This window comes from Citrus sinensis, chromosome 2 (genome assembly GCF_022201045.2).
Source record: "Citrus sinensis cultivar Valencia sweet orange chromosome 2, DVS_A1.0, whole genome shotgun sequence".
NCBI classification, from domain to species: domain Eukaryota; kingdom Viridiplantae; phylum Streptophyta; class Magnoliopsida; order Sapindales; family Rutaceae; genus Citrus; species Citrus sinensis.
This window is the reverse complement of record NC_068557.1, coordinates 4,455,409-4,476,671: the sequence shown is the minus strand read 5'-3', so window position 1 is coordinate 4,476,671 and position 21,263 is coordinate 4,455,409. Positions and strand designations below refer to the sequence as shown.

Sequence of the window (21,263 nt, the reverse complement as noted above, 5' to 3'; positions counted from 1 at the left end):
ATATGATTAACTCAAAATTGAAAAAAAAAATGTATTAGTTATTCGGGGATTGGAGACTCTTGGGGATCCTCTGTTATTATTCGGGGAGGGGATGAGAATTTTCTCAAGTAATTCTGACGGGGACGGGGAGGGGTACGGGGAGATCGGTCCCTCCCCTTCCCTCCCCATTGCCATCCCTAGGCCTGATCGGCATCTCGGGTTTGAATCTCTATGAGGTTGTGTGTTACACGTATCGGACTTTAGTAGACCATTGCGTCATGCGTGTTGGGCTTTGGTCCACAATGTCTGAAAAAAAATAAAAAATTCAAAAATAATAGTAATAAATACAAATATTAGTGGGAAGTTTGTGCTGGAATCCTAATTCAATTAGGTTATGTTTGACATGTTGGATTGGATTGAACTAATTATTAGAATTGGACCAGATTAAGTTAGATTGGATTAAGTTAAATTATATTATGTTATATATTATGTTTGATAAAATATCGGATTGGTCAATGTTAAATCATATTTAAATACAAAAAAATATTTATGAATATTTAAGAGTAATAATTAAAATTAATTTAAAAGTAATTAACAAGAGCATTAATATATGTAGTAAATTAGTTATTGGGTAGTCATAATTATAATAAACAAGTATAAATTAATAAAACTATTTAATTATTTAATTAATTTTTATTAGATATTTAGATATATTTTATTTTATCAAAAAGTTAGCAAATAATGTATAAATAAAATCAATTATTTACTTGTATTATTAATTTTCATGATTATTTTTAATATTACATTGGTGATTATTAAATTTAATACAATCAATTATTATAACGAATTATTAAATAGTTAATTTTATTGGAGTAAAAGTACCAATTTAATTAGACTATAAAAAAATAAAAAATAAATTCAAGTAAATCATGAATAAAATAAATAATTAATTAATTAAATTTTAGGTTACAAGTAAAAAATAGTGTTATTTATGAAAGAAATATGAATAAATCTTTTTCTCTTATTCTAATCCCATCTAAACCCACTTATAAATTGGGATTGTTAATCCTATGATTTAAGGACTAAATTTAAATTTAGTCCTCCCTAATCCAATCCAAGCAAATAGATAAAATATTTAATCCCAAAGTTAATCCAATCCCATGCTTAATCCTAACTCCCAAACATGACCTAAGTAATACTAAAGATCAGTTATAAAATTTATCATTTAATAAATAAAAAATACAAAATAATTTTTGTAAGTTTTCATTTGTTGTTTGTTATTCTATATCGGCGGCTAGTTTGCCAACAACCCGGATCCTTGATCGGATGTTCGGATTGATCGGTATCTCGGGTTTGAATCTCTATGAGGTTGTGTTTTATACGTATTGGACTTTAGTAGGCAGTTGCTTGTTGGGCTTTGGTCCACAATGTCTGAAAAAATTGTTCTCTCCTGCGTATCTTGTCCTAAGATTTGGTTGTGCGTATTGTATATAATATTCAACAACAACAACAACAACAACAATAATAATAATAATAATAATAATAATAATAGTGGGAAGTTTGTGCTGCAATGAGTAATGCTGAACATCAGTTATAAAATTTATTATTTAATAAATAAAAAATACATAATAATTGGAATTGGACTTAACTTAAAGTTCAGTTGTTAAAATTTCAATTATTATTGTTATAAAATAATTATGGTATTGAATCACTTTGTTAAAGCATTATGTATTAAAAAACTCTTTTAATTTTTCTTTCAAATATTTATTTATTTACTTATGTAGTAAATAGAAAGGTGAAAAAGGAAAGCCCCTTCCTAAAAGAATCTTTAAATAACTATAAATTTATATTTTAATCAAATTATTTCTTCCACCAAAATAATAACAATTATAATATTTCTCTATCTTCAAGAGTAATAAGATAGAAATAATATAATATTGGAGAGAGAGAAGTACTATTTCAATTAAAAATCTCATTTGAAAAAGTTTTTTACAACTCTTTTTACATACGTAACTTTTATTTTATTTATTTTTTGGTACAAAAAGGCTCAGCCAAGCTAAGATATTATAGATCTGGAAATTCTCATCCCGTACGTATCATCAGAAAGCCAAGGAGTCAAGGACCAAGTCCTGTTGGAGGCTCCTGAAAGACATGAAATCCAGGAGGCAAAGGTCCTGGATTCTTAACTAAAAAATCAGCTGCAAAGTTGGCTTTGCAATAGATATATATGTCGAAATAAAACATGCCAATCCTTCAAGAGAAGATTTTTGATCGAATTTATCAAAGCAGTGTGCACAATCGGGGTATGATCTCTAGTTTCCATCATACGCGGTATGCAAAGGCTATCGACCTCTGCCTCTAAAATCGAATGCCCCAATTCCACACAAGGTTAAGACCTTAATATTATACAGCCTCTAAAGTTTTGTCATACTCACGTAGCTTCTCGTATGAGAAGTAAAGTTTCATTTGAAAAGTCTTTTAGTGATGCTCTAATATTTTTTTTTATAATTTTAATTTTATCTTTTATTATTTTATTGGTTCAGAGCTTACAATGATTTTATTTTTCAATTAAAATGTGACTCACTTATAATAATAATTAAGCTGGGTAAATTATGTTAGACTCATTTTTTATTAGATCTTTTGATCCCAGTGAGTTTAAGTTTTTTTTTTTTAATTTTTTAGGTTATAAAGAATGTGTAGCGTATACTTATATGGAATTAATTTTTATAAAATAATATAAAGAATTGGGAGCCTCTAAGTTACAATAATTGTAACTCAGCATTTGCTTAAAGAATTATTATCTATTGGATTCGATGTATCACTCATCTATTAAATAATAATTTTTATATTTTATAGAATTATTATTTTAAAATCGAATGAATGAATATCACATCAACAAAAAAATAAAATGAAAACTTAATTTTAATATCCTATCTATACTCCTTTCTATTCTCTTTAATATTATGTTTACGTTGTTAGCCATTATATTGAACCCAACATAACCTATGGTCGAATATTAGTTTTCTTATTTTGAACCCGACGTAACTTATGGTATATTATTAATTTGTTATAGACTAATTTGATCCTTTTGGTGTAATTTATTAATTTAAAATTTTAATATAACTCGGCGAAAGGGATGAAACGTCTGAGTAGGGGTGGTAAAAATATCCGTTCGGTCCAGACCCGGACCGTACCCAGGCGTTTTGGGCCGGGTATTGAAGTCGGGCTGGTCTTAAGCATCACTTGATAAATTTGAAACCCGAATTTTATTAAAAATATTATAAAAAATATTATTTTAAATATTTATATTTATTTGTTTCATTTATTACATATATATAAAATTTTAAACATTTAAAGTTCATATTTTCATGTCAAATTTTATTAAAATAAATTTAAAACTTATAAAATTACCAAAAAATAAAAAATACACATAATATTAAAAAATTATAAAACCCGGATACTCATATTAAAGCTCGACACAACCTGACCCCGACATATATGCATCCGGATCAGGTCCGGTCATTGCGATACCTGGACCCGGCCCGGGGTTTTACCATCCCTACGTCCGAGATCAGGCACCAACCACTACAAAAAAGAATATCTGACAAGCGACCGAACTCGCAGTTATCGTATCTGCATAGGCGCAGTAATGTCTTCTTCAACAATTCCGAACTCATTTGATGATGTCACCGATTTTGTAGTAAATAGAGGCAATGGAATAACGGGTCTAGTTGATTCAGGCATTCAAAAAGTTCCCGAGAGATATATTCTACCTCCTCAGCAAAGATTCGACTTGACCAAAGTAGTTTCTCAAGACTCAATTCTCATCATCGATGTCTCAAATTGGGATGATCCTGAGGTCATCAAATCAATCTGCGAAGCATCAGGTAAGTGGGGTTTCTTTCAAATAATCAATCATGGAATTCCTCTACAGGTTCTTGAAAATATCACGGACGCAGCTCATAGTTTCTTTGGGTTGCCAAATGAGCAAAGGAGCAAGTATTACAAAGGAGCTTCGCCATCTGAAACTGTGTTCTTAGCAACAAGCTTTTCTCCTCAGGCCGAGGTGGCTTTGGAATGGAGAGATTACCTGAGCTTCCAGTACATCCCTGGAAATGATCAGGCTTCTGCTCTATGGCCACCAGTTTGCAAGTATGTAATTTTTGGAATTTTTTTTTTTACTTTCTGTTCTGAAGAAATTCTATGTAACTGCTGTTATATAATAACGATTGAGAGCTATTGGCTTGCTTGTAGGGATGAAGTGCTAGAATACATGAAAAAGGCTGAAATTGTCATAAAGAATCTATTACAGGTGCTATTGAAAGGACTCAATGTGAAGGATTTTGACAGAGACACACAACATACTCTAATGGGTTCGCCAAGAATCAACCTCAACTACTACCCAAAGTGTCCAAACCCACAACTCACAGCTGGAGTAGGACCTCACTCCGATATATCAACCATTACTGTTCTTCTTCAAGATGATATTGGTGGGCTTTACGTGAGAGGGATAGAGGATGACACCTGGATCCACGTCCCTCCAATCAAAGGGGCCCTTGTGATTAACATTGGTGATGTGCTGCAGATAATAAGCAATGATAAATACAAAAGTATCGAGCATCGAGTTGTTGCCAATAAAATCAAGAACAGGGTTTCAGTTCCCATCTTTGTGAACCCTGCACCTGATGCCGTTTTCGGTCCTTTGCCAGAAAGTGGAGAGATACCAATATACAAGCAACTTGTTTTCTCAGATTACTTCAACTTCTACTTCAGTAAACCCCATGATGGGAAGAAGACCATTGACTATGCAAGAATATGATGGGAAAATAATAACGATAGGGATGTGAGTAGCCTTCTTTCCATGCATGAAATTCCAGTTTCTTTTCATTGTAATAATCATATCCCTTAATTCAAAATAAAAGTCTCGTTTCTGGCCATCAACATGATTACAGAGTTATAAGATACATCACTATTGATAGAAAATAGAACGAGACAATCTTTCACCAGGAGAAATGACTGGAGAAGAAGAAACACTTGCTGCAAGAAAAATGCTTCATTTTCAGTTCTTAATAAATTTGAACATCTTTCTGTGAGGAGATGACAAAATTGGTATTCTACAAATCTCGTCGTCTGTGTCACTAGAATACATGGAATAACCTCGATCAGATACAAGCAACGCAACAATTTAGTTACAATAACTCAACAGAAAGCCAGAATGACACTATCTAGGATCCGCATTTCTCTTGCCTTGCCATGTATGAAACCGCCAGCAGTTAACCGAAAAACAAAAATGATAAAACATGCTGCAAGAATAACATGACTCATTGACATTGGTATTCATTTCTCTTTTCTGGCCAAGGACTCTCCCTTGTACTCACAGCCTGCAGAAACCACATAACCTTGTCCAACCTGCGGAGGAGGGTAACATCATAGTTTATCAACCAGAAGTGTATTAAGTCTATCGATATTTATATAAGGTCAACCTACTGTTACAAAGAATTTTAATTTTAACTGAGCCATAGACTCCAAAGCATTCATCTATTGCAATCCAAGGTTTACAGAGTTGTTAAGTTGCCAAATGAAACATGCCGTCCTGACTTCAATTAACATTACACCCTAAACCAATGGATTATGATAAATGGACAGCTAGAAAAATTTAGAGTCAGTTTTAAGTCACAAATATTCATTACTTGACAGAGACAAAAATACAGAGGTAGAGAGAAAGAGTACTTGACAATCTTTCAGTGCAACACGCTCTTGGAGCTGTGCATTGCTGCAAATCACAGAACCTTGGATTGAACAACCATCTCCAATGGTAACATGATTCATCACAACTGAATTAACAACCTGCATACACATGAAAGAACTAAAGGTTAAAATAAAGATAATTATCTTAGCCCACATATTAGCTTTCTTTTCAACTTCAGAAAACAAAAATAGCTATGTAATTTGACCACACAGTTTTACCGACAGCAATTTGTCATCCAGTCCAAATTAAACTTTTCTGAAGTCAACAAATAAGAAATCACCATACCTTTACATTTGAACCTATCCGGCAGTGGCGGCCAATTACAGATCGTTTTACACTACATTTGTCACCCATTTGTGAACCCTCCCCCAGCATACAATGTGGTCCCACCTACAATTATCAAGCCAATTGCTGAGTGTCCAGGGAAGTGCAACAATAACAGCCTTAGTAAACCACAAAATATACGTAGACTGGTTACTGGTAGCAAATTAGCAATTATCTGGAGTGCGGACTAGTTTTCAACTGGAAAAATTTGTATTAGCATAGACTTGAACTTACAGTAGTTTTAGATCCAAGCTCTGCCGAAGGATGAATAATGTTATTCTGAGCAGAGAAGTTATAACCTGACAGATGGTTTGCCTCACCTATGACCTGACACATTAAAAAATGAAAATAAGCACTACTGAATCAAGCAGAAGTACATCAGGGTAAAATTAAGTAAAAACGTATTAGATATGTTGATATGCTGTCTGAACTCACATCCCGATTGATGTCCATAAATGCTTGAATGGAATTTAACCGCACACAGTACTTGCTGTTGCTGGCAATGTAAACACAGCATTTATGGGTTCTTCGGACAGGAGCAGAGCCATTAGGACCCAATGCATAGAGTTCATGAAAGCTTGGAGTAGATGCATTAGCAAGGATTCGGTAGCTAACTTTGTCATTTCCATTTTCTTTTGCTTGCTGTCCTTGTGGTGCACCATTTATCAATATCTCTGATTTCTAATGCGTATGAATCATGAAACAGATCACAGATATGAGAGAGGGGGAAAAGATGTTTCCAACAACAATGAATATGCAGGAATTATCAAACTAACCAGCTGGCTCCGAACAAGATAAGGTAGAACATCCTGTTTTAAGCTTTGAAATTTATCCTTCTGATCTAGAACCTCTTGCAGAACAGATCTGGGAGGGATGCAAAGAGAAAAATAAGAAAGAAGCACATATAAGAACGTATTTAAAAGATAACTTGGAAGCAGAAGAGCAAAGAGACAGACCTATTGAATGCGTACATATGGGCATCCATTAAATCAGCTCGAATATCCATCTACAAGAATATATGAAAATAAGAACATTAGTTAAAAGAAACAAGTTGATCTAGTCAACTTAACAGTAGTTTGATGGACATTTAACTTAGAAAGATGTAATTTTAAGATAATTTAGTTTCTTTCAACGAAAAAGTTACGAGGGTAGAAAATAGAAATCATTGACTACTGCAATAATTGTAGGGACTGGAATGCATACTGGATAGAAACTCAGTCAAGGAGTTACAACATTCTTAAATATAGACAGTGCAGAGAAAGGTTTGAATGGTATCACTAACTAGGGATATGTACATCTCCTTGATTTATTGACAAAAAACCATAGGTTTCACAAAATGGGCACATAGGCAAAGTGGCAGTGGTCCCTTGACCTGTGAACTTCACTGTGCAAGTTAACATAACATCAGAAACATCATCTTATCCCTGGACCTATAAATTGACAAAATGACAGTTAACTTTTCTGTGACATTTACTTTTAGGCTTTTTTTTCTTTAAATATTAGATTAATATAAACCAAACCCCTCTTTCTGCCCCAATGTGACCAGGAATCAAACCTCAAATCTCTTGTAGCACCCCAAGAGGCATTACCATTCAAATGAAAAGCTACTGACATTGTTTGTGCCACATTTTCATTTACTCTGTGTGTGTGTATATATATATATATATAAGCATTTGATCTTGAGGGTATTTTGACTCTGTTGCTCAAACTAACTCTTTTAGGTAATGTCTCCAAAAGAAAATATTTTAAATGCTGTTTTCAACTATTGCTAAGCTCAAGGGCAAAATGGCATTTCTGATGTATTGTTAACAGCATAATGAAGTCAGCCGTAATACACTAGACAGAGGCACATAAGTGGCACTTTAAAAAACATTGGGGACTGAAATGCAAATATCCCCCAAATCTAGAGTTTTGTCAAATGGTGTAAAAGTGATATTTCATCCTGAGCACTCAAGAATGTTTTATATAGCTTGATAACGAGAGATGTGAGAGTACACCGTGCTATGCGAACATCACAGCTCAACAAGACTAGATACCATATTAACAAAATGCAATTAAGATAAGAGGCAGATGGAAATCTTTCACCTGCCCAACAGCACGGAGAATGCTCTTTCGAATTCGAGTATCTTTCTCAAGTTCAGCCCCTATCAAAATTTACCAATTCAAAAATAAGGACGAATTCTAATATTATTAGAATTAAAATTCAAATATTGAACCTGTAGCTATGTGTAACAGAAATTGCTTTGTGGGGTCCATTCCTATAATGTTGTAGCGCCCGGGTTTCTTGGTTTTGTCTTTTGCACCAGACGATCCTGCCTCCGATAGGCCGCTAACAGGAACAGAGCAAATCATTGCAGTCACCACAGCGTCATGTCGTCTATGAGCAGCCGTAACTGCACCCGGCGGAACATCAGAAACAAGATCACCACTCACAACCTGCAGGCACATTGTGTACCAATGGGAATAAATAAACACATTTCTGCAACTCAAAGACCACTAAGGATGTCAGTGCTCACCAAAACATCTTTTGCAGTCAAGTGATGAGCAATAGCCCGGAGCGCACCAGCAGTTCCAACATCCTCAGGGACTGTAGCAACCTGCAAGATTTCAGATATATTATGTATATATCGTATTAGACGGATAATACAAATTAGTTCTTAAGTTGATATAAGGCCCCAACACCTTGTAAAAATAAAATTCAAGATTCCAGACTTTACGCAGAGAAGACTTGGTAGGTTCAAAACATAAAGGACTAATAAGACGACTAAAATACAAATAAGTCTTGTGATTTAACACTATATCAAATTCAGGCACATCTGTGAATGTGTTACCTTGGGTTCCAAGAAACTTTAAAGTGGGTGAAAAGCTCAAAGGCTTCGCAATGATATTAAAAAAGTAGATTATTTCCTAGCAGAAATTTTTAGGATAAAACACAGATAACTTGTATGTATATTCAAGAAATCAGCTAAAGAGACAAATGTTGCATAATTGCACAGACTGACACAAATTGAAGACTGAACTTCCAGAACAGAATGCACATCACCTGAACTCTAACAGTGTATCCCTGAAGCTCCAGAACTTTCTAGAGATAGAGAATTGAAAAGGGACTCCAAAAAATAACAGAAAATAGCCCGCACTTTCTTCTGCGAGAAAAAGCCTTCTATTAAACTAATTGTGAGTTTAACACAGAGTGACTCTTCACAACTCATCAGTAGTCAACGTTTAAAATAATGCAAATTTTTTTCAACGACTGATTATCTCTCAGCCCTTAATCTCCTTTGTCCCAAAGGGAGGTTATAGTTTCATTACTTTGATGATAATTCAACTGGTCTTGACTATTGTGCAACACAAGCCTAAAAGATAAGAGCTAGCAGTGATTAAGTTCCTGCTGCATGAATTATAGTCCAGTGGACTCTACTATTCCCAAACACAATTCTATTGATTTCCAATCCGGTCAGGAACCTTGTTATCACCTTCCACTTACACCCCATAACTTGAATGCCAGACATAAGTGATAGGAACTCTTGCATGGATATTATCAGCCCAATCATTGTATGAAATTGATTCTCTAATGAAAACAAGTAACAGAATAATTATTCCAAGCATGCGTTTTTCGACAGACGAGTTAAAGCAAGAGGGTTGATATGTACCCTTAGTGGAACGTCCTACTCCTGTTGAAGGCCGTTGAAGTTAATCACGTCTAGGATTAATCAAAACCAGCAGAGAGTCAAAAGATTTCATTTTCCACAGGACATCTAGGAAGTACAAAACCCTATCTATTCCAATCTTCTCATTCATTTGGGTGAGATATATATACACATAACTTTGAAAGCTTCATTTGAAATACAGTTGAAAAAGAGAAGTGGGGAAGCAGATGATTATTAACAACACTGAAACAATATTCATCAAATTATATATAAACTTTAAAGTTATTGGGAGTATACAAAGAAAATTACATAATTGATGAGTTTGACACAGCTACAAAAGGCCACTAATTCCTTAACAAGGGGATAGCCTACTTGATTATATTTCTTGCAATGAAGCACAAAATTACATGAAAAAAAACAACAAAAATAAAATTAAAAGGACACCAATATGCCCATATATGAAAACAGACACAATCTCACACAAAAGCCATGCCTCAAACTCTTTAGACCCCTGCCTTTTATCATTGAAGCTTCAAGTCTTCATTATCATCACATCAAGGTGCCACAAGCCATGTCATAGTTACTGACATTTAAGACATTATCGATTATTGCTTCTCACATAAACTAATAAGAACTGAACTGTTAATAATTGCCACACAGTTTAGAGGTTGAAATTGCTTTTGACTCTCAGGGACCTTTATGATGAAGGCTGCGGACACTCTCAATAAATTTGCGCTGGACAACCAAATTAAGAAATAGCGCAACATAAAAGGGATTTGGTTGCAGTTTCCAAGATGCCTTGTGGATATCAAAAATTGATAGTAGTTAATTAGGGTATTCGATTTCATATAGTAAGAACCAACTGCAGGGGAAAGATAGCACTATCAATGTGAGATTAGCAATACTATGATTTTTCCCCTCTACGCATTAGTCTACCAGTTAAACCAAGAGTTAGCTTAAAAGATCAAAATGCTTATCACACAAAAGCCCTCAGAAAAGAATTCAAGACAATCTCATCCTCTAAATTGGGGTGATAATGCAAACAAGTAAGTGGAATGCCTCAGAAACCACCAACACCATGAAACCAAGAATTTTATACAAAACTAAGACCTAATAAGTGATAACTACCACAGTCCTGGACTAATGATGAGATACTAACAACATTCAATTAAATCTTCTTACAACCACAAAAAAAAAAAAAAATTGATTAAGGGAAAGGTTAAAAAACCAACCTCGACATGTAGACGATCAACATAAGCTGCTGAAATCCAACCACCAACACGGAGAGCGGCATCTGCCCCTTCAACAACCTAAAAGCCACCAATACCATTAGCACTGATAAGCAAAAACACAAAACAAAAAGCTAAAAACCAAAGGGAGAAACAAAACGTACAACTATAAGATCCTTAATATTGCTGAGCTCTAATTGCTCCAACACGTATGAGAGAACCGGTCGATTGGCCACCGGAAGTAGGGCTTTTGGCACCTCCTGCAATCAAAACCAAACAAAAAAAAAAAAAGGATTTTGTAAAGCAAAAGCAAATTAAAAAGAGGGAGAATGGAGGAGAAGAGATTTTGAGTGAGAGACCTTAGACACCAGCGGAACTAATTTCTTTGAAGTGCCACCAGCCAACACCACCACTTGGAAATCCATCCCCCCTTTTTTTCTTCTCTCTGAATCTGAATCTTTCTTTCTTTTTTTTAAAAAAATTAATTACTTAATTATTTCGTTATATATATCAAATGGTTGAGGTTGAGGCCGTAATCCTGAGTGATACGCAATCAGTTTTCAATCTTCTGACTCAACAGTAACTCTCCTTTCTGCTTTCTACTCCTAGGCTTTTATTTATATGAGAATTTGTATGCAAAGGGCCCTTTCATTTTCAGTTTTTAATCTTTATATTATGTGCAAGGACAAAATTGCCTTCCGTCAACCTTAAACGCATTTTAACCAATCGGCCATTAGTCCTGTGAAAAAGTCTTTATACGTTTATAATGTAAGTGGGGCAATCTCTTTGTTACGAAATGATAATAAAAATAAATTTTTTTTAATAAAATATAAGTAAAATAAGTATTTTTTTAATATTAGAAAGAATTTAAAGAATTTAAATAATACTTTAAAAAGATCGATAGGAGATCCATCAAAATTTATTAAAAAAGAAATTTACACGCATTTTATAACTGAATTAAGATTTAAGCCCAACTATGAAACGCCCAAAGAAAGACCTATCAATCCCCCTTCAATATTCTTATAAAAAGCACTTTGCATTGATTGCTTTTTACATAGATAAAATTACATACAAGTACATAAATTAATTAATTAAATCAATCTTGGTATTTTCTTTTTTTGGCTATGCTCCCACTTCATAAACTCCTTATTTCAGGTCTAATATAGGAACTTTTTCCCCCAATTCAAAATGATTTTGAAGTGCAAAACAGACCAATTTAAGTGGTTAACTATCAAAGTTTTTTAGAAAAATTAAAATAAAACATTTATCAAATTTATTGAATGTTCATCATCAAGTTTTGCAAAATTTTTATCTGAGAAAAAATAAAAAATTAAGGCCAAAATAAGAAAGATTTCCAATAGAAGTTAGAGTCTAACTCCATTGTTTGATAAATAACTACTTTTTTAGGGTTTAGATCTTGATTTGAGCTTCAATGGTGCGTTATATATATATATATATATATATATATATTCTTTTAAAAGAACTCTAGTACAGTAATTGGTGGGGTGTGAAGAGTTAATAATAAAAAGAATTTATATTCAATTTTAATTATATTTATTTTTGCTCGTTAATATAAATTTAATTAAGAATAGAGCTATGAACATAGAGGGGTGGTGATAGTAGCATCGCTTAAAGCAAAATTAGCTTAGCCCATTTATGAAAAGTCCAAACTGAACCCAAACCAAACCAAATTAATTGCAATATCCTTGGAAGACTAACCTGTAATGAAAAAAAGAAGAAGAAGAAGAAAGAATTGGACGCGATTTTATTTACAAATTCAGTTTGAGATTGATTTCTATTAATGAGTAAATCTGATTAATATTCCTATAAGTTTAAAGAGATTATATACATAATTATTGAACAAGATTTAGTGGAGGACAACCTTATTATTAAAATTGAATTTTTTTGCCATCCCCACTTAAAATATTTCTAGAGAGACTCTACTTGTATTATACAATTGATCAAAGTCAAATCTCGTAATCTAATCACTTTCTAAATAAAAATAGACATGAGTGATTAGTGATTAGTGATTAATAAATAAAAAAAATTAAGGAATTAAATCCCATGGAAAATTAAACTATTATTAAAAGGCATATCTTAAAAAAATGGAGGAGAGCTCAGATGGGAGAGATGTTAATCCGTTAATTCCGTGAAAATAAATATTACAGACGAAGTCCACTTGCACATGTCGTTGAAAAGGGGGCCGAAGAAAAAAAAAAGAATCTTATTATTCACATTTTAACTTTTTTGTTCTTCTTCTTCTTCTTCATAGTTGATGATAGAGTAGTTTTTACTCAGAAGTCAGAAGCACTGCTACCTATCTCTAGATTCTCCTTGGAACATGTCAGAGAGCTGCAACTCACGCCACTTCTCATGGCTGATGAAATCTTGCTTCCCAAATCCACACGACGGTAATTGTAAATCATCTATTAGAGCTTCTGCGACAAGAAATCATCATCTTCACCACCACTGTCAATCTCAATCACTAACCACCAGCAGTACTACGCTGTCGTCTCTGCCGGACGATCTTCTTTTAGAGTGCTTCGTAAGAGTTCCATCTGATTCACTCTCGACACTCTGCTTCGTCTGCCGCCGCTGGTCCCGCCTTCTCCACTCCCCCTCTTTCTTCAACCTCCGCCGCCACCAGAATCGCCTCCACAACACCGTTTACGCCCTCACCCCCTCCGCTTCCGGCTTCATTGCCTCCACTCTCACCTTCGAGCCCCTTGACTACACCATTTTTGCTTGGAACACGAGGATTTATGTCCCGACCGATTACGTTTTTCTTGGCAACTTGTACGAATACTTGCCCCAGTCGCGACTCGCTTCTATAGGACCAAGAATCTTCGTTATCGGCCGATACGCGACCCTTCGTTACGATATTTGGACCGACAGTATCATTTCACTCTCGCGTATGCTCGCGCCGAGAAAAAAGTTCGCTTGCGCCGTCGTCTCCGGTAAGATTTACATCGCCGGCGGCTCTCTGTGTGCGGCCGCCACGGTCGACGAGTACGACCCGGACAGCAACAAATGGCGCGTGGTCTCCCGCGCCCCCAGGCTCCGTTACGGCTGCACAGGCGCGTCGGCGGACGGAGTCTTCTACGTGATTGGCGGGTTGAAGATCGACGGGCCTCCCACGGGAGCGGCGGATGCGCAGATGTACATGAGCTCGATGGATTTGTACGACGCGGGGGCGCGTGTCTGGTTGAGAAGCCGCGCGGTTCCCGGCGGAGGATGCGTTATAGCCGCGTGTGCAGCTGTGGGGTTTATTTATGTTCTCACGAGTCATGCGGTTGAGATGTCGTTCTGGAGATTCGACGCGCGTCGGAGACACGGAGGGTTTGGCGAGTGGAGTAGGATGAAGACGCCGCAGCTGGCGCAGCCGGTGAGGCTAGACGGGTCCATCAAGTTCAGTCTGGTGGGTGTCGGAAACAAGGTGATGTTGGCTTTAATGAAGAACGGGAGAGTCTTGAGGGCAAGCGACGAAAGGTTTGTTTGGATTTACGACACGGTGGCCGGAGACTGGAGCTGCGGTCCGGATCTGCCGGAGTATATACCACGCGCCACTTGTGTGAACTTGGAATGCTGAGTAAGAGATGAGAGAGAGAGGTTACTGTTGTGTTGTGGTTTGTGTATATGTAGTTTGGGTAGCAGACAAAGATGATTGTCCTAACGTGTTTATTTATTTCAGGAAAGCAAAAAGCGTCATCTTGGGCATGTAACCCACATTGACTGGCTTCAACTTCAAGCAACCACATTTCATTTTCTTTTTTTTAATGAAAAATGGAAGGATTTAAGTTTTAGACTTTAATCAACCCCTAAATTATTTGTTTATTTTCTAAAATAATAATTCTTTTATTTATTAAAAATGTTGGATAGGCCTTTTTAATATTGTATACAATATAATTTACAAAGCCCTTTGCCCGACATAGATAAGCACCTGCAAAGTCCAACATGAAAATCAAGGAAACAAACTCCTAAAAATAGTTGAGGTATATTGGAAACCCAAATATATTCAATCTAGATGTTCATTGATACAGCTCGGAAATTTACTTCAATTAATATCCGTAGAGATATCATCCTGCCACATAACATGGGAAAATGTTTTTGAGTTTTTTTTAGAATGGTGGGGGCAAATCATTTGTCCTGTTGGTTCTGTTCGTATTGAAAGTGTTGGGGCTTTAAAAAATTATGAAAAAGAATTAGTAATGTATAGTAAATGTTGTTTTTAAATAATAAAATTAAAGAAAATTATAAAAATATTATTGATTTTTCATCCAATCAACTTAACTTCAAAACTATAATAATAAATATTTATTAAATACTTTAATTATGTAACTTTTAAATTACAGTATTAATCAAACAGAAGTGGACATCTATAGTTATCCAACCTTTATATTTTTATTATATAGAAATTAGAAAGAAAACTCTACCTCTTGCCTCATTTGTTTTGTTGATTACATCGTCTGATTGCCCTTAATAAACTAATAAAAACTAGTGGGACTTCAATTAATTTAGGGTTAAATAAGCCAATTACATACTTTCTGTGACGTTTATGCCTTTTTCCAGTAACTGTGGGAGGATGATGATGTTGTGTATGCATGCTGTTGAACTACTCCTTTGTTTTGTTTGTCTCTTTTGGTAATTTTAATAAAATGAAAACATTATTGGGTGACTCAACCCATCGTTTCATTCCATCGCATTAAGCGGCAGCGGCCCTCTTGCAGGCTTTCAACAACAGCCCGCGGCCCATGGACCCGAAAGGCCCGCACCTCTAACGGCTAGAAAATTCCAAAACAATAAAGCGAGATGATAGCCGTTAGATCATTTTAATAAATCCAACGGTAAGTATTCCCTTATATGAAAAATTTGACCGTTGGAGCTTCGGGCTTCCTTGAAAAGGAATCAAACAGAGCGTTTCTCTGATTTCCACTCACTCACACAAAGCAAACAAGAAAGAGAAAAGAATTTGCAGAGAATTCTTTGGTCTTTTAATCAGCAACTCATAGAAAGAAAGCAAGAAAGAGGGTGGCGACCCAAGAATTTGCAGAGGGAGATCTAGAGACGCGTAGTAGTAGTAGCCGTCTCCAAGAGTTTTTCTCGTCACTATTTGCTAGCATTGGAGGTGTCTTTAGCCAAACCCAAGAACCAGAAATGGCTTCAAGAGCTGTTCTTCCTCAGAATCAACTCAAAGGTACCCTTTTTCTTTCATCGTTGAACATTTGATTTATTTGGGATCTTTTTAACGTCTTGTTATTTTTCATGATCTTTTTGTGTATGGTTGTGGGTTTATTTGGGAATTTTGAAATTTATATGCAAATGGGATAGACTATGCTTTGAAATTTATATGTAAAAATTCTCTCTTTGGCGTCAGCGAACCTTTGTGCTCTTTTGTGTTCATTGAGACTTTAACATTTCTGGCTCATGGGTTAGGGTTCATTTGGTTGGCTTTTCTGGGCCTTTTTGTTATTCAGTCGTATTACTAGTTTGATATAAATTTTGTTTAATTGAAGTGTAAGTTTTCTTCTTGCAAATCTTTCAGGCGAAGTGAAGCAGAAGAATGTATTAGCAGACGGAAGAGGCAGAAGAGTTCTTCAAGATATTGGTAATTTTGTGACTGAAGGAGCCCCTCAGGGAAAGGTATCGGATAGAAATCTCTTTCTCTTTCTCTACGTGTCTGCCTCCTCAATTTTGTTTATCAATTCATGACTCCTACTTGGCATTTGTAGAAATCAATCACTGAAGTTGTAAATGCTGCCGTGGGGAAAGAAAAAAGCAAGGTAATTGACAAGCCGAAGAAACCTGAGAGCGTCATTGTAATAAGCTCTGATGATGAAAGCGACGAGAGCAAACCTGTTAACAGAAAAATTTCAAGGAAGGAACCTAACAAGTCCTTCACTTCAGTCCTCACTGCTCGAAGCAAGGTAAATTTGGATTACAATTGTTGGTGTTTGCAATTTGGTTATTTGATTTGTCGATTTTTGCCCCGTGCCTGAGTGCTTGAATTTCATCTACAACAACCCCTGCAGGCTGCTTGTGGACTCATCAACAAGCCCAAGGACCTAATATCAGACATTGATGTAACTGATATTGATAATGAACTGGCAGTTGTCGAATATGTTGATGATATTTACAAGTTCTACAAGCTCACAGAAGTAATGATCTTTTCTCTAACTTTTCTTTAATTTGTCTCTGGCTCACTCGTAATTTTTCGGATACAGTGATGCGAATTTGTTGTTGATTGGTAGGATGAGGGACGAGTACACGACTACATGGATGCACAACCAGAAATTAATGCAAAAATGAGATCAATTCTGGTGGACTGGTTAACTGAAGTTCATCGAAAATTTGAACTAATGCCAGAAACCCTCTATCTTACCGTTCATATCGTTGATCGTTTCCTTTCAAAGGAGACTATTCAGCGGAAGGAACTTCAGTTAGTCGGCATCAGCGCAATGCTCATTGCATGCAAGTATGAGGAGATTTGGGCGCCAGAAGTTAATGACTTTGTACGCATATCAGACAGTGCCTATCTCAGAGAACAAGTCCTGGCCGCGGAAAAAGCAATCTTGCGAAAGTTGGAATGGCATTTAACTGTTCCTACACCCTATGTTTTTCTGGTTCGATATATCAAGGCGTCTGTTACATCTGATAAGGAGGTATGATTCTGGCTTTTCATTATTTTGCATTACTTTGCTTGAAACTTTTTAAAGATTTTAATGTTATTAACTACTTTAATAACGACAATAATAAAAATGCAGATGGAAAACATGGTTTTTTTCCTTGCTGAACTTGGACTAATGCAGTATCCCACAATAGTTCTGTACTGTCCTTCGATGATAGCGGCATCAGCTGTATATGCTGCGAGATGCACCCTTAATAAGAACCCTTTCTGGACTGAAACATTAAAGCACCACACAGGTTACTCTGAAGATCAGCTAAGGTAATATTTTTTTCCCCTCAAATTGATACTTGTTTATGATTCTGATATTTTGGTTTTTGTACATTTCTGTTAGTTGAGTTTTTCTTGTCCTGCTAATAGGAATTGCGCCAAGCTGTTGGTTAAATTTCACTCTGCAGCTGCGGAAAGTAAGCTCAAGGCAGTGTACAAAAAATTCTCCAGTTTGGATTGTGGTGCTGTGTCTCTTCTTAAGCCAGCCAAAAGTCTTTTATCTTAAGAACTTATTTTGTTCTTGCCTCAATAAATTTCACTCTGCAGCTGCGGAAAGTAAGCTCAAGGCACTGTACAAGAAATTCTCCAGTTTGGATTGTGGTGCTATGGCTCTTCTTAAGCCAGCCAAAAGTCTTTTATCTTAAGAACTTATTTTGTTCTTGCCTCATTATCAATGGGGTTTATCAGGATATGATTGTGTATATTCTGTTACTGCCTCATTTATCAGTGGGGGTTTATTTTGGACATGATTGTGTGTAATTTGGATGTGATGATGATACATAACATGTTTCTAAACATGATGATGTGTTTTCTTTTTTATATTTTTCCTTTTTTTTTTAAAGTGTAACTTTAATTTATTCAACAAAATGAATACATTCATGATTTCTGTTGGAAATGAACCCAACCAAACAACAATTTCAAAATAATGATCTAAAACTAACTTAGCTAAAGAGTGGGCAATTGCATTATAAGATCTTGGGATATGTTGAACTTCAATGTTTACCATGATCCAATAAATCAGCCACCATTTGAGAAGCAGTTTCAATAATTAATGAAGCTAGACCTGCGTTTTTACCCACCGGTAAACCCCAGCTTGCAGAGCATCGGCTTTTGCATATGCTACATCCCCATAAAACTTTGAAATATTGATAGCATCAGCCATGACATTTCCAGTTGAATCCCTAATCACAACTCCGAGGCCTTACAGTTGTTTCTCACTATTTATTATATTTTTCCTTCTAAATATTCTATTGTTAGATATTGAGGAATAGTTACCTGAATTGTTTACATTTGAGAAATCATTTTATACTATTGAAAGAACTGCAAAATACATAGACAGCAATGAGAAATGGTTAGGGAGGGGGTGGCATTGCTGTACTGCATTTCAATATGCAGACATAGAAAATAAACAATTCAATCTTTGTAGATACATAAGAAAGAAACATAGTCTTTCTGGACACACTTAAGAAACTCATTATAAAGTTGTCACCTGACAGGGAGGGGTGGGAGGATGAGTTGTTTTTTGCTACAGCAAAAAAAAATTCCTTCCCACCCATGTGTGTTCAAACCCCATTAATATTGTATCAACCAAAGATATTTTACTAATTCAACTAGCTGGCGCTCATGCAAAATCAAGTTTTTGAAAAAAAAAAAAAAAACAGAACAAATGCAAAAATATGGAACTATAGAAGGCAATTGTAAATTTTAATAGAGAAGTGTGTTATTTATTACATGGTTATGAATATGAATTGTTCCACCTTAGAATACAAATTATAAAAAAAAAAAAACCTGCAATAGGAGGGAATTTTCCCCTTTTGAAATTTCGGCATGAGTTATTCATTACATGGTCAAGTATTTAACTATTGTTTCACTTTAGTATACAAATAAAAAAGAAACAAAAAACTCCAATAAGAGGAAATTCTCCCCTTTTGAAATTTCTAACAACTGCTCACTTGCTGCTGTTGATATTGGCCAGTCCTTCATCATCCACCTTTACCTTGGCCCCACAGCAGGTCTTTCTAGCGTGTGACTTCACCGGAACTTCTCTTCCACTTCCACAGCAAATGCCATCCTTCTTCCCCAGATCGAGCCTCCTCTCCATAAACTCTGAATTCTCCTTCCAAACTTCTCCATTAGAATAAACCTCTTTCTTCCATATGGGTACAGAAGCTTTTAATTCATCAATTAAAAACTTACAAGCATCCAGGGCATCAGCTCGATGAACAGCTGATACAGCAATGAAAACACTTGTTTCTCCCACCGGCACAGGGCCTAGCCGGTGTGCAACTGCAATGGAGTGGAGATTCCAAGATGATCTAGCCAGTGAACAGATAGATTTGATGCAGCGTATTGCCATTGATACATATGATTCATACCTTAGCTCCACGACTATTTTTCCATCAAAGGTATCCCTTGTTGTACCTGAAAACGTTGCTATGGCACCAGCTTGTGGAGCACTGACATAAGTCATATACTTTGTCATGTCAACTGGGTTATTCTCTTCTAAGATTTCCACCAGAGTTCTATCTTCTCCAGCCATTGGGATTTCTCTGAGCTGTGAATATTTGTGTAACTTGTATACCAAGACTATTCTTGGGGAATTTCAGGAACCATTAAAACTCATATATCGGTCTCACACTTGAGACTCTTATACAATGGCATATGAACTGCAATGTCATACTGTCACATAAAGGAAAACATACAGTCAAGAAAGACAGGTCCTGCCTTGACTTGTACATAAATTAACAAAAAACACATAGTCTGGCAAATAACCAATGTCATGTTTCCATAATAGCATAGAGGAATAAAATGTACAATGTTAATACGGAAAATTAGGTATGTCATCATGCAAGGGAGGTCAAATTCACATGGAACTAAAACCTGAAACTCTAAACCATCCATCCAATTCAAATCATGAAATGGCCTACCAAAGGCCCGACTTTCGACAACAGCATAAAGAAAGAACAGAAACCAGAAATTCTAAATCCATCAACTAATTTAACAACAGAATTTCACAAACATGAATACAATAATAATAATTTCTTTTTCAGACTTGATAAATCAAAAGATGGTTATATGGGTGTCGATCCTTGTTCTCCATTAACTTTTCCAGTCACACAACAAAAAGCTAGCACTAACACTAAGCACTAGCAGGGAGGTTATAAAGTAAACCATTTTCGAAGCAATTGACCAAAACATGTCAGTGAGAAAGCTTATTTGAATGTCTTCATCTCATTTCTACATACAAATTCAAATACGGAAGTGAAATACTCTAAAGCAACAATCCAAATTTCATTACTCTATTTTATAAACAACTTAACTGAATTTTTTTTTTAAAAAAAGAAAAACTTACAGGGAATGAGTTGTGGTGGCAGCAACAAAATTGGTTGGGCTGGCGTGAGAATTGCAGAAAAATCAGAACAATTTTTAAAATACTTGAGGGAGAAAATTAGGGTTTAAGATAAGAAAAGACAGAGCTCTTCTTGTTGACTTGTGTTTTTTTTTTCTTAAATGTGTATTGAGATATTAGCCTCCATGGTTTTGATTTTTTGCTTTATTTTGTTAATTTAGATTCCAATTCGGAGCGCCTTTCCAAAAAAAAAAAAAAAAAGATTCCAATAGGGAGCGACTGTGTAATGACTATTATACCCTTAAAACTTTTA

At 35.4% G+C, this 21,263-nt stretch overlaps 5 protein-coding genes across 5 annotated transcripts; 3 read left to right on the top strand and 2 right to left on the bottom strand.

Annotated features, from left to right (window-relative positions):
- The first annotated feature begins 3,502 nt into the window (after positions 1 to 3,502).
- On the top strand, positions 3,503 to 4,916 carry LOC102620974 (feruloyl CoA ortho-hydroxylase F6H1-3). The gene is made up of 2 exons (XM_006470443.4): positions 3,503 to 4,131; positions 4,234 to 4,916. Exons 1-2 carry the CDS (start codon positions 3,629 to 3,631, stop codon positions 4,796 to 4,798), a joined length of 1,068 nt encoding a protein of 355 aa, XP_006470506.2. The 5' UTR covers positions 3,503 to 3,628; the 3' UTR covers positions 4,799 to 4,916.
- A 101-nt stretch (positions 4,917 to 5,017) lies between these two features.
- LOC102620687 (uncharacterized) lies at positions 5,018 to 11,550 on the bottom strand. Its single transcript, XM_006470442.4, has 13 exons — positions 11,288 to 11,550; positions 11,093 to 11,188; positions 10,932 to 11,009; positions 8,569 to 8,649; positions 8,269 to 8,488; positions 8,138 to 8,196; positions 7,009 to 7,058; positions 6,829 to 6,916; positions 6,488 to 6,733; positions 6,287 to 6,379; positions 6,014 to 6,118; positions 5,710 to 5,826; positions 5,018 to 5,388 (listed from the first exon to the last, which is right to left on the bottom strand). Exons 1-13 carry the CDS (start codon positions 11,351 to 11,353, stop codon positions 5,317 to 5,319), a joined length of 1,371 nt encoding a protein of 456 aa, XP_006470505.2. The 5' UTR covers positions 11,354 to 11,550; the 3' UTR covers positions 5,018 to 5,316.
- Positions 11,551 to 13,065: 1,515 nt separating this feature from the next.
- LOC102621257 (F-box/kelch-repeat protein At5g26960) lies at positions 13,066 to 14,731 on the top strand. The gene has a single exon (XM_052435556.1). The coding sequence runs from the start codon at positions 13,270 to 13,272 to the stop codon at positions 14,515 to 14,517; it is 1,248 nt and encodes a 415-aa protein (XP_052291516.1). The 5' UTR covers positions 13,066 to 13,269; the 3' UTR covers positions 14,518 to 14,731.
- Positions 14,732 to 15,833: 1,102 nt separating this feature from the next.
- Positions 15,834 to 18,420, top strand: LOC102621929 (G2/mitotic-specific cyclin S13-7). Its single transcript, XM_006470447.4, has 7 exons — positions 15,834 to 16,122; positions 16,471 to 16,568; positions 16,658 to 16,852; positions 16,958 to 17,083; positions 17,177 to 17,587; positions 17,690 to 17,871; positions 17,971 to 18,420. The coding sequence occupies exons 1-7, from the start codon at positions 16,083 to 16,085 to the stop codon at positions 18,104 to 18,106; spliced, it is 1,188 nt and encodes a 395-aa protein (XP_006470510.2). The 5' UTR covers positions 15,834 to 16,082; the 3' UTR covers positions 18,107 to 18,420.
- Positions 18,421 to 19,288: 868 nt separating this feature from the next.
- Positions 19,289 to 21,130, bottom strand: LOC102622222 (molybdopterin synthase catalytic subunit). Its single transcript, XM_006470448.4, has 2 exons — positions 20,954 to 21,130; positions 19,289 to 20,280 (listed from the first exon to the last, which is right to left on the bottom strand). Exon 2 carries the CDS (start codon positions 20,138 to 20,140, stop codon positions 19,550 to 19,552), a length of 591 nt encoding a protein of 196 aa, XP_006470511.1. The 5' UTR covers positions 20,141 to 20,280; positions 20,954 to 21,130; the 3' UTR covers positions 19,289 to 19,549.
- Positions 21,131 to 21,263: the final 133 nt, after the last annotated feature.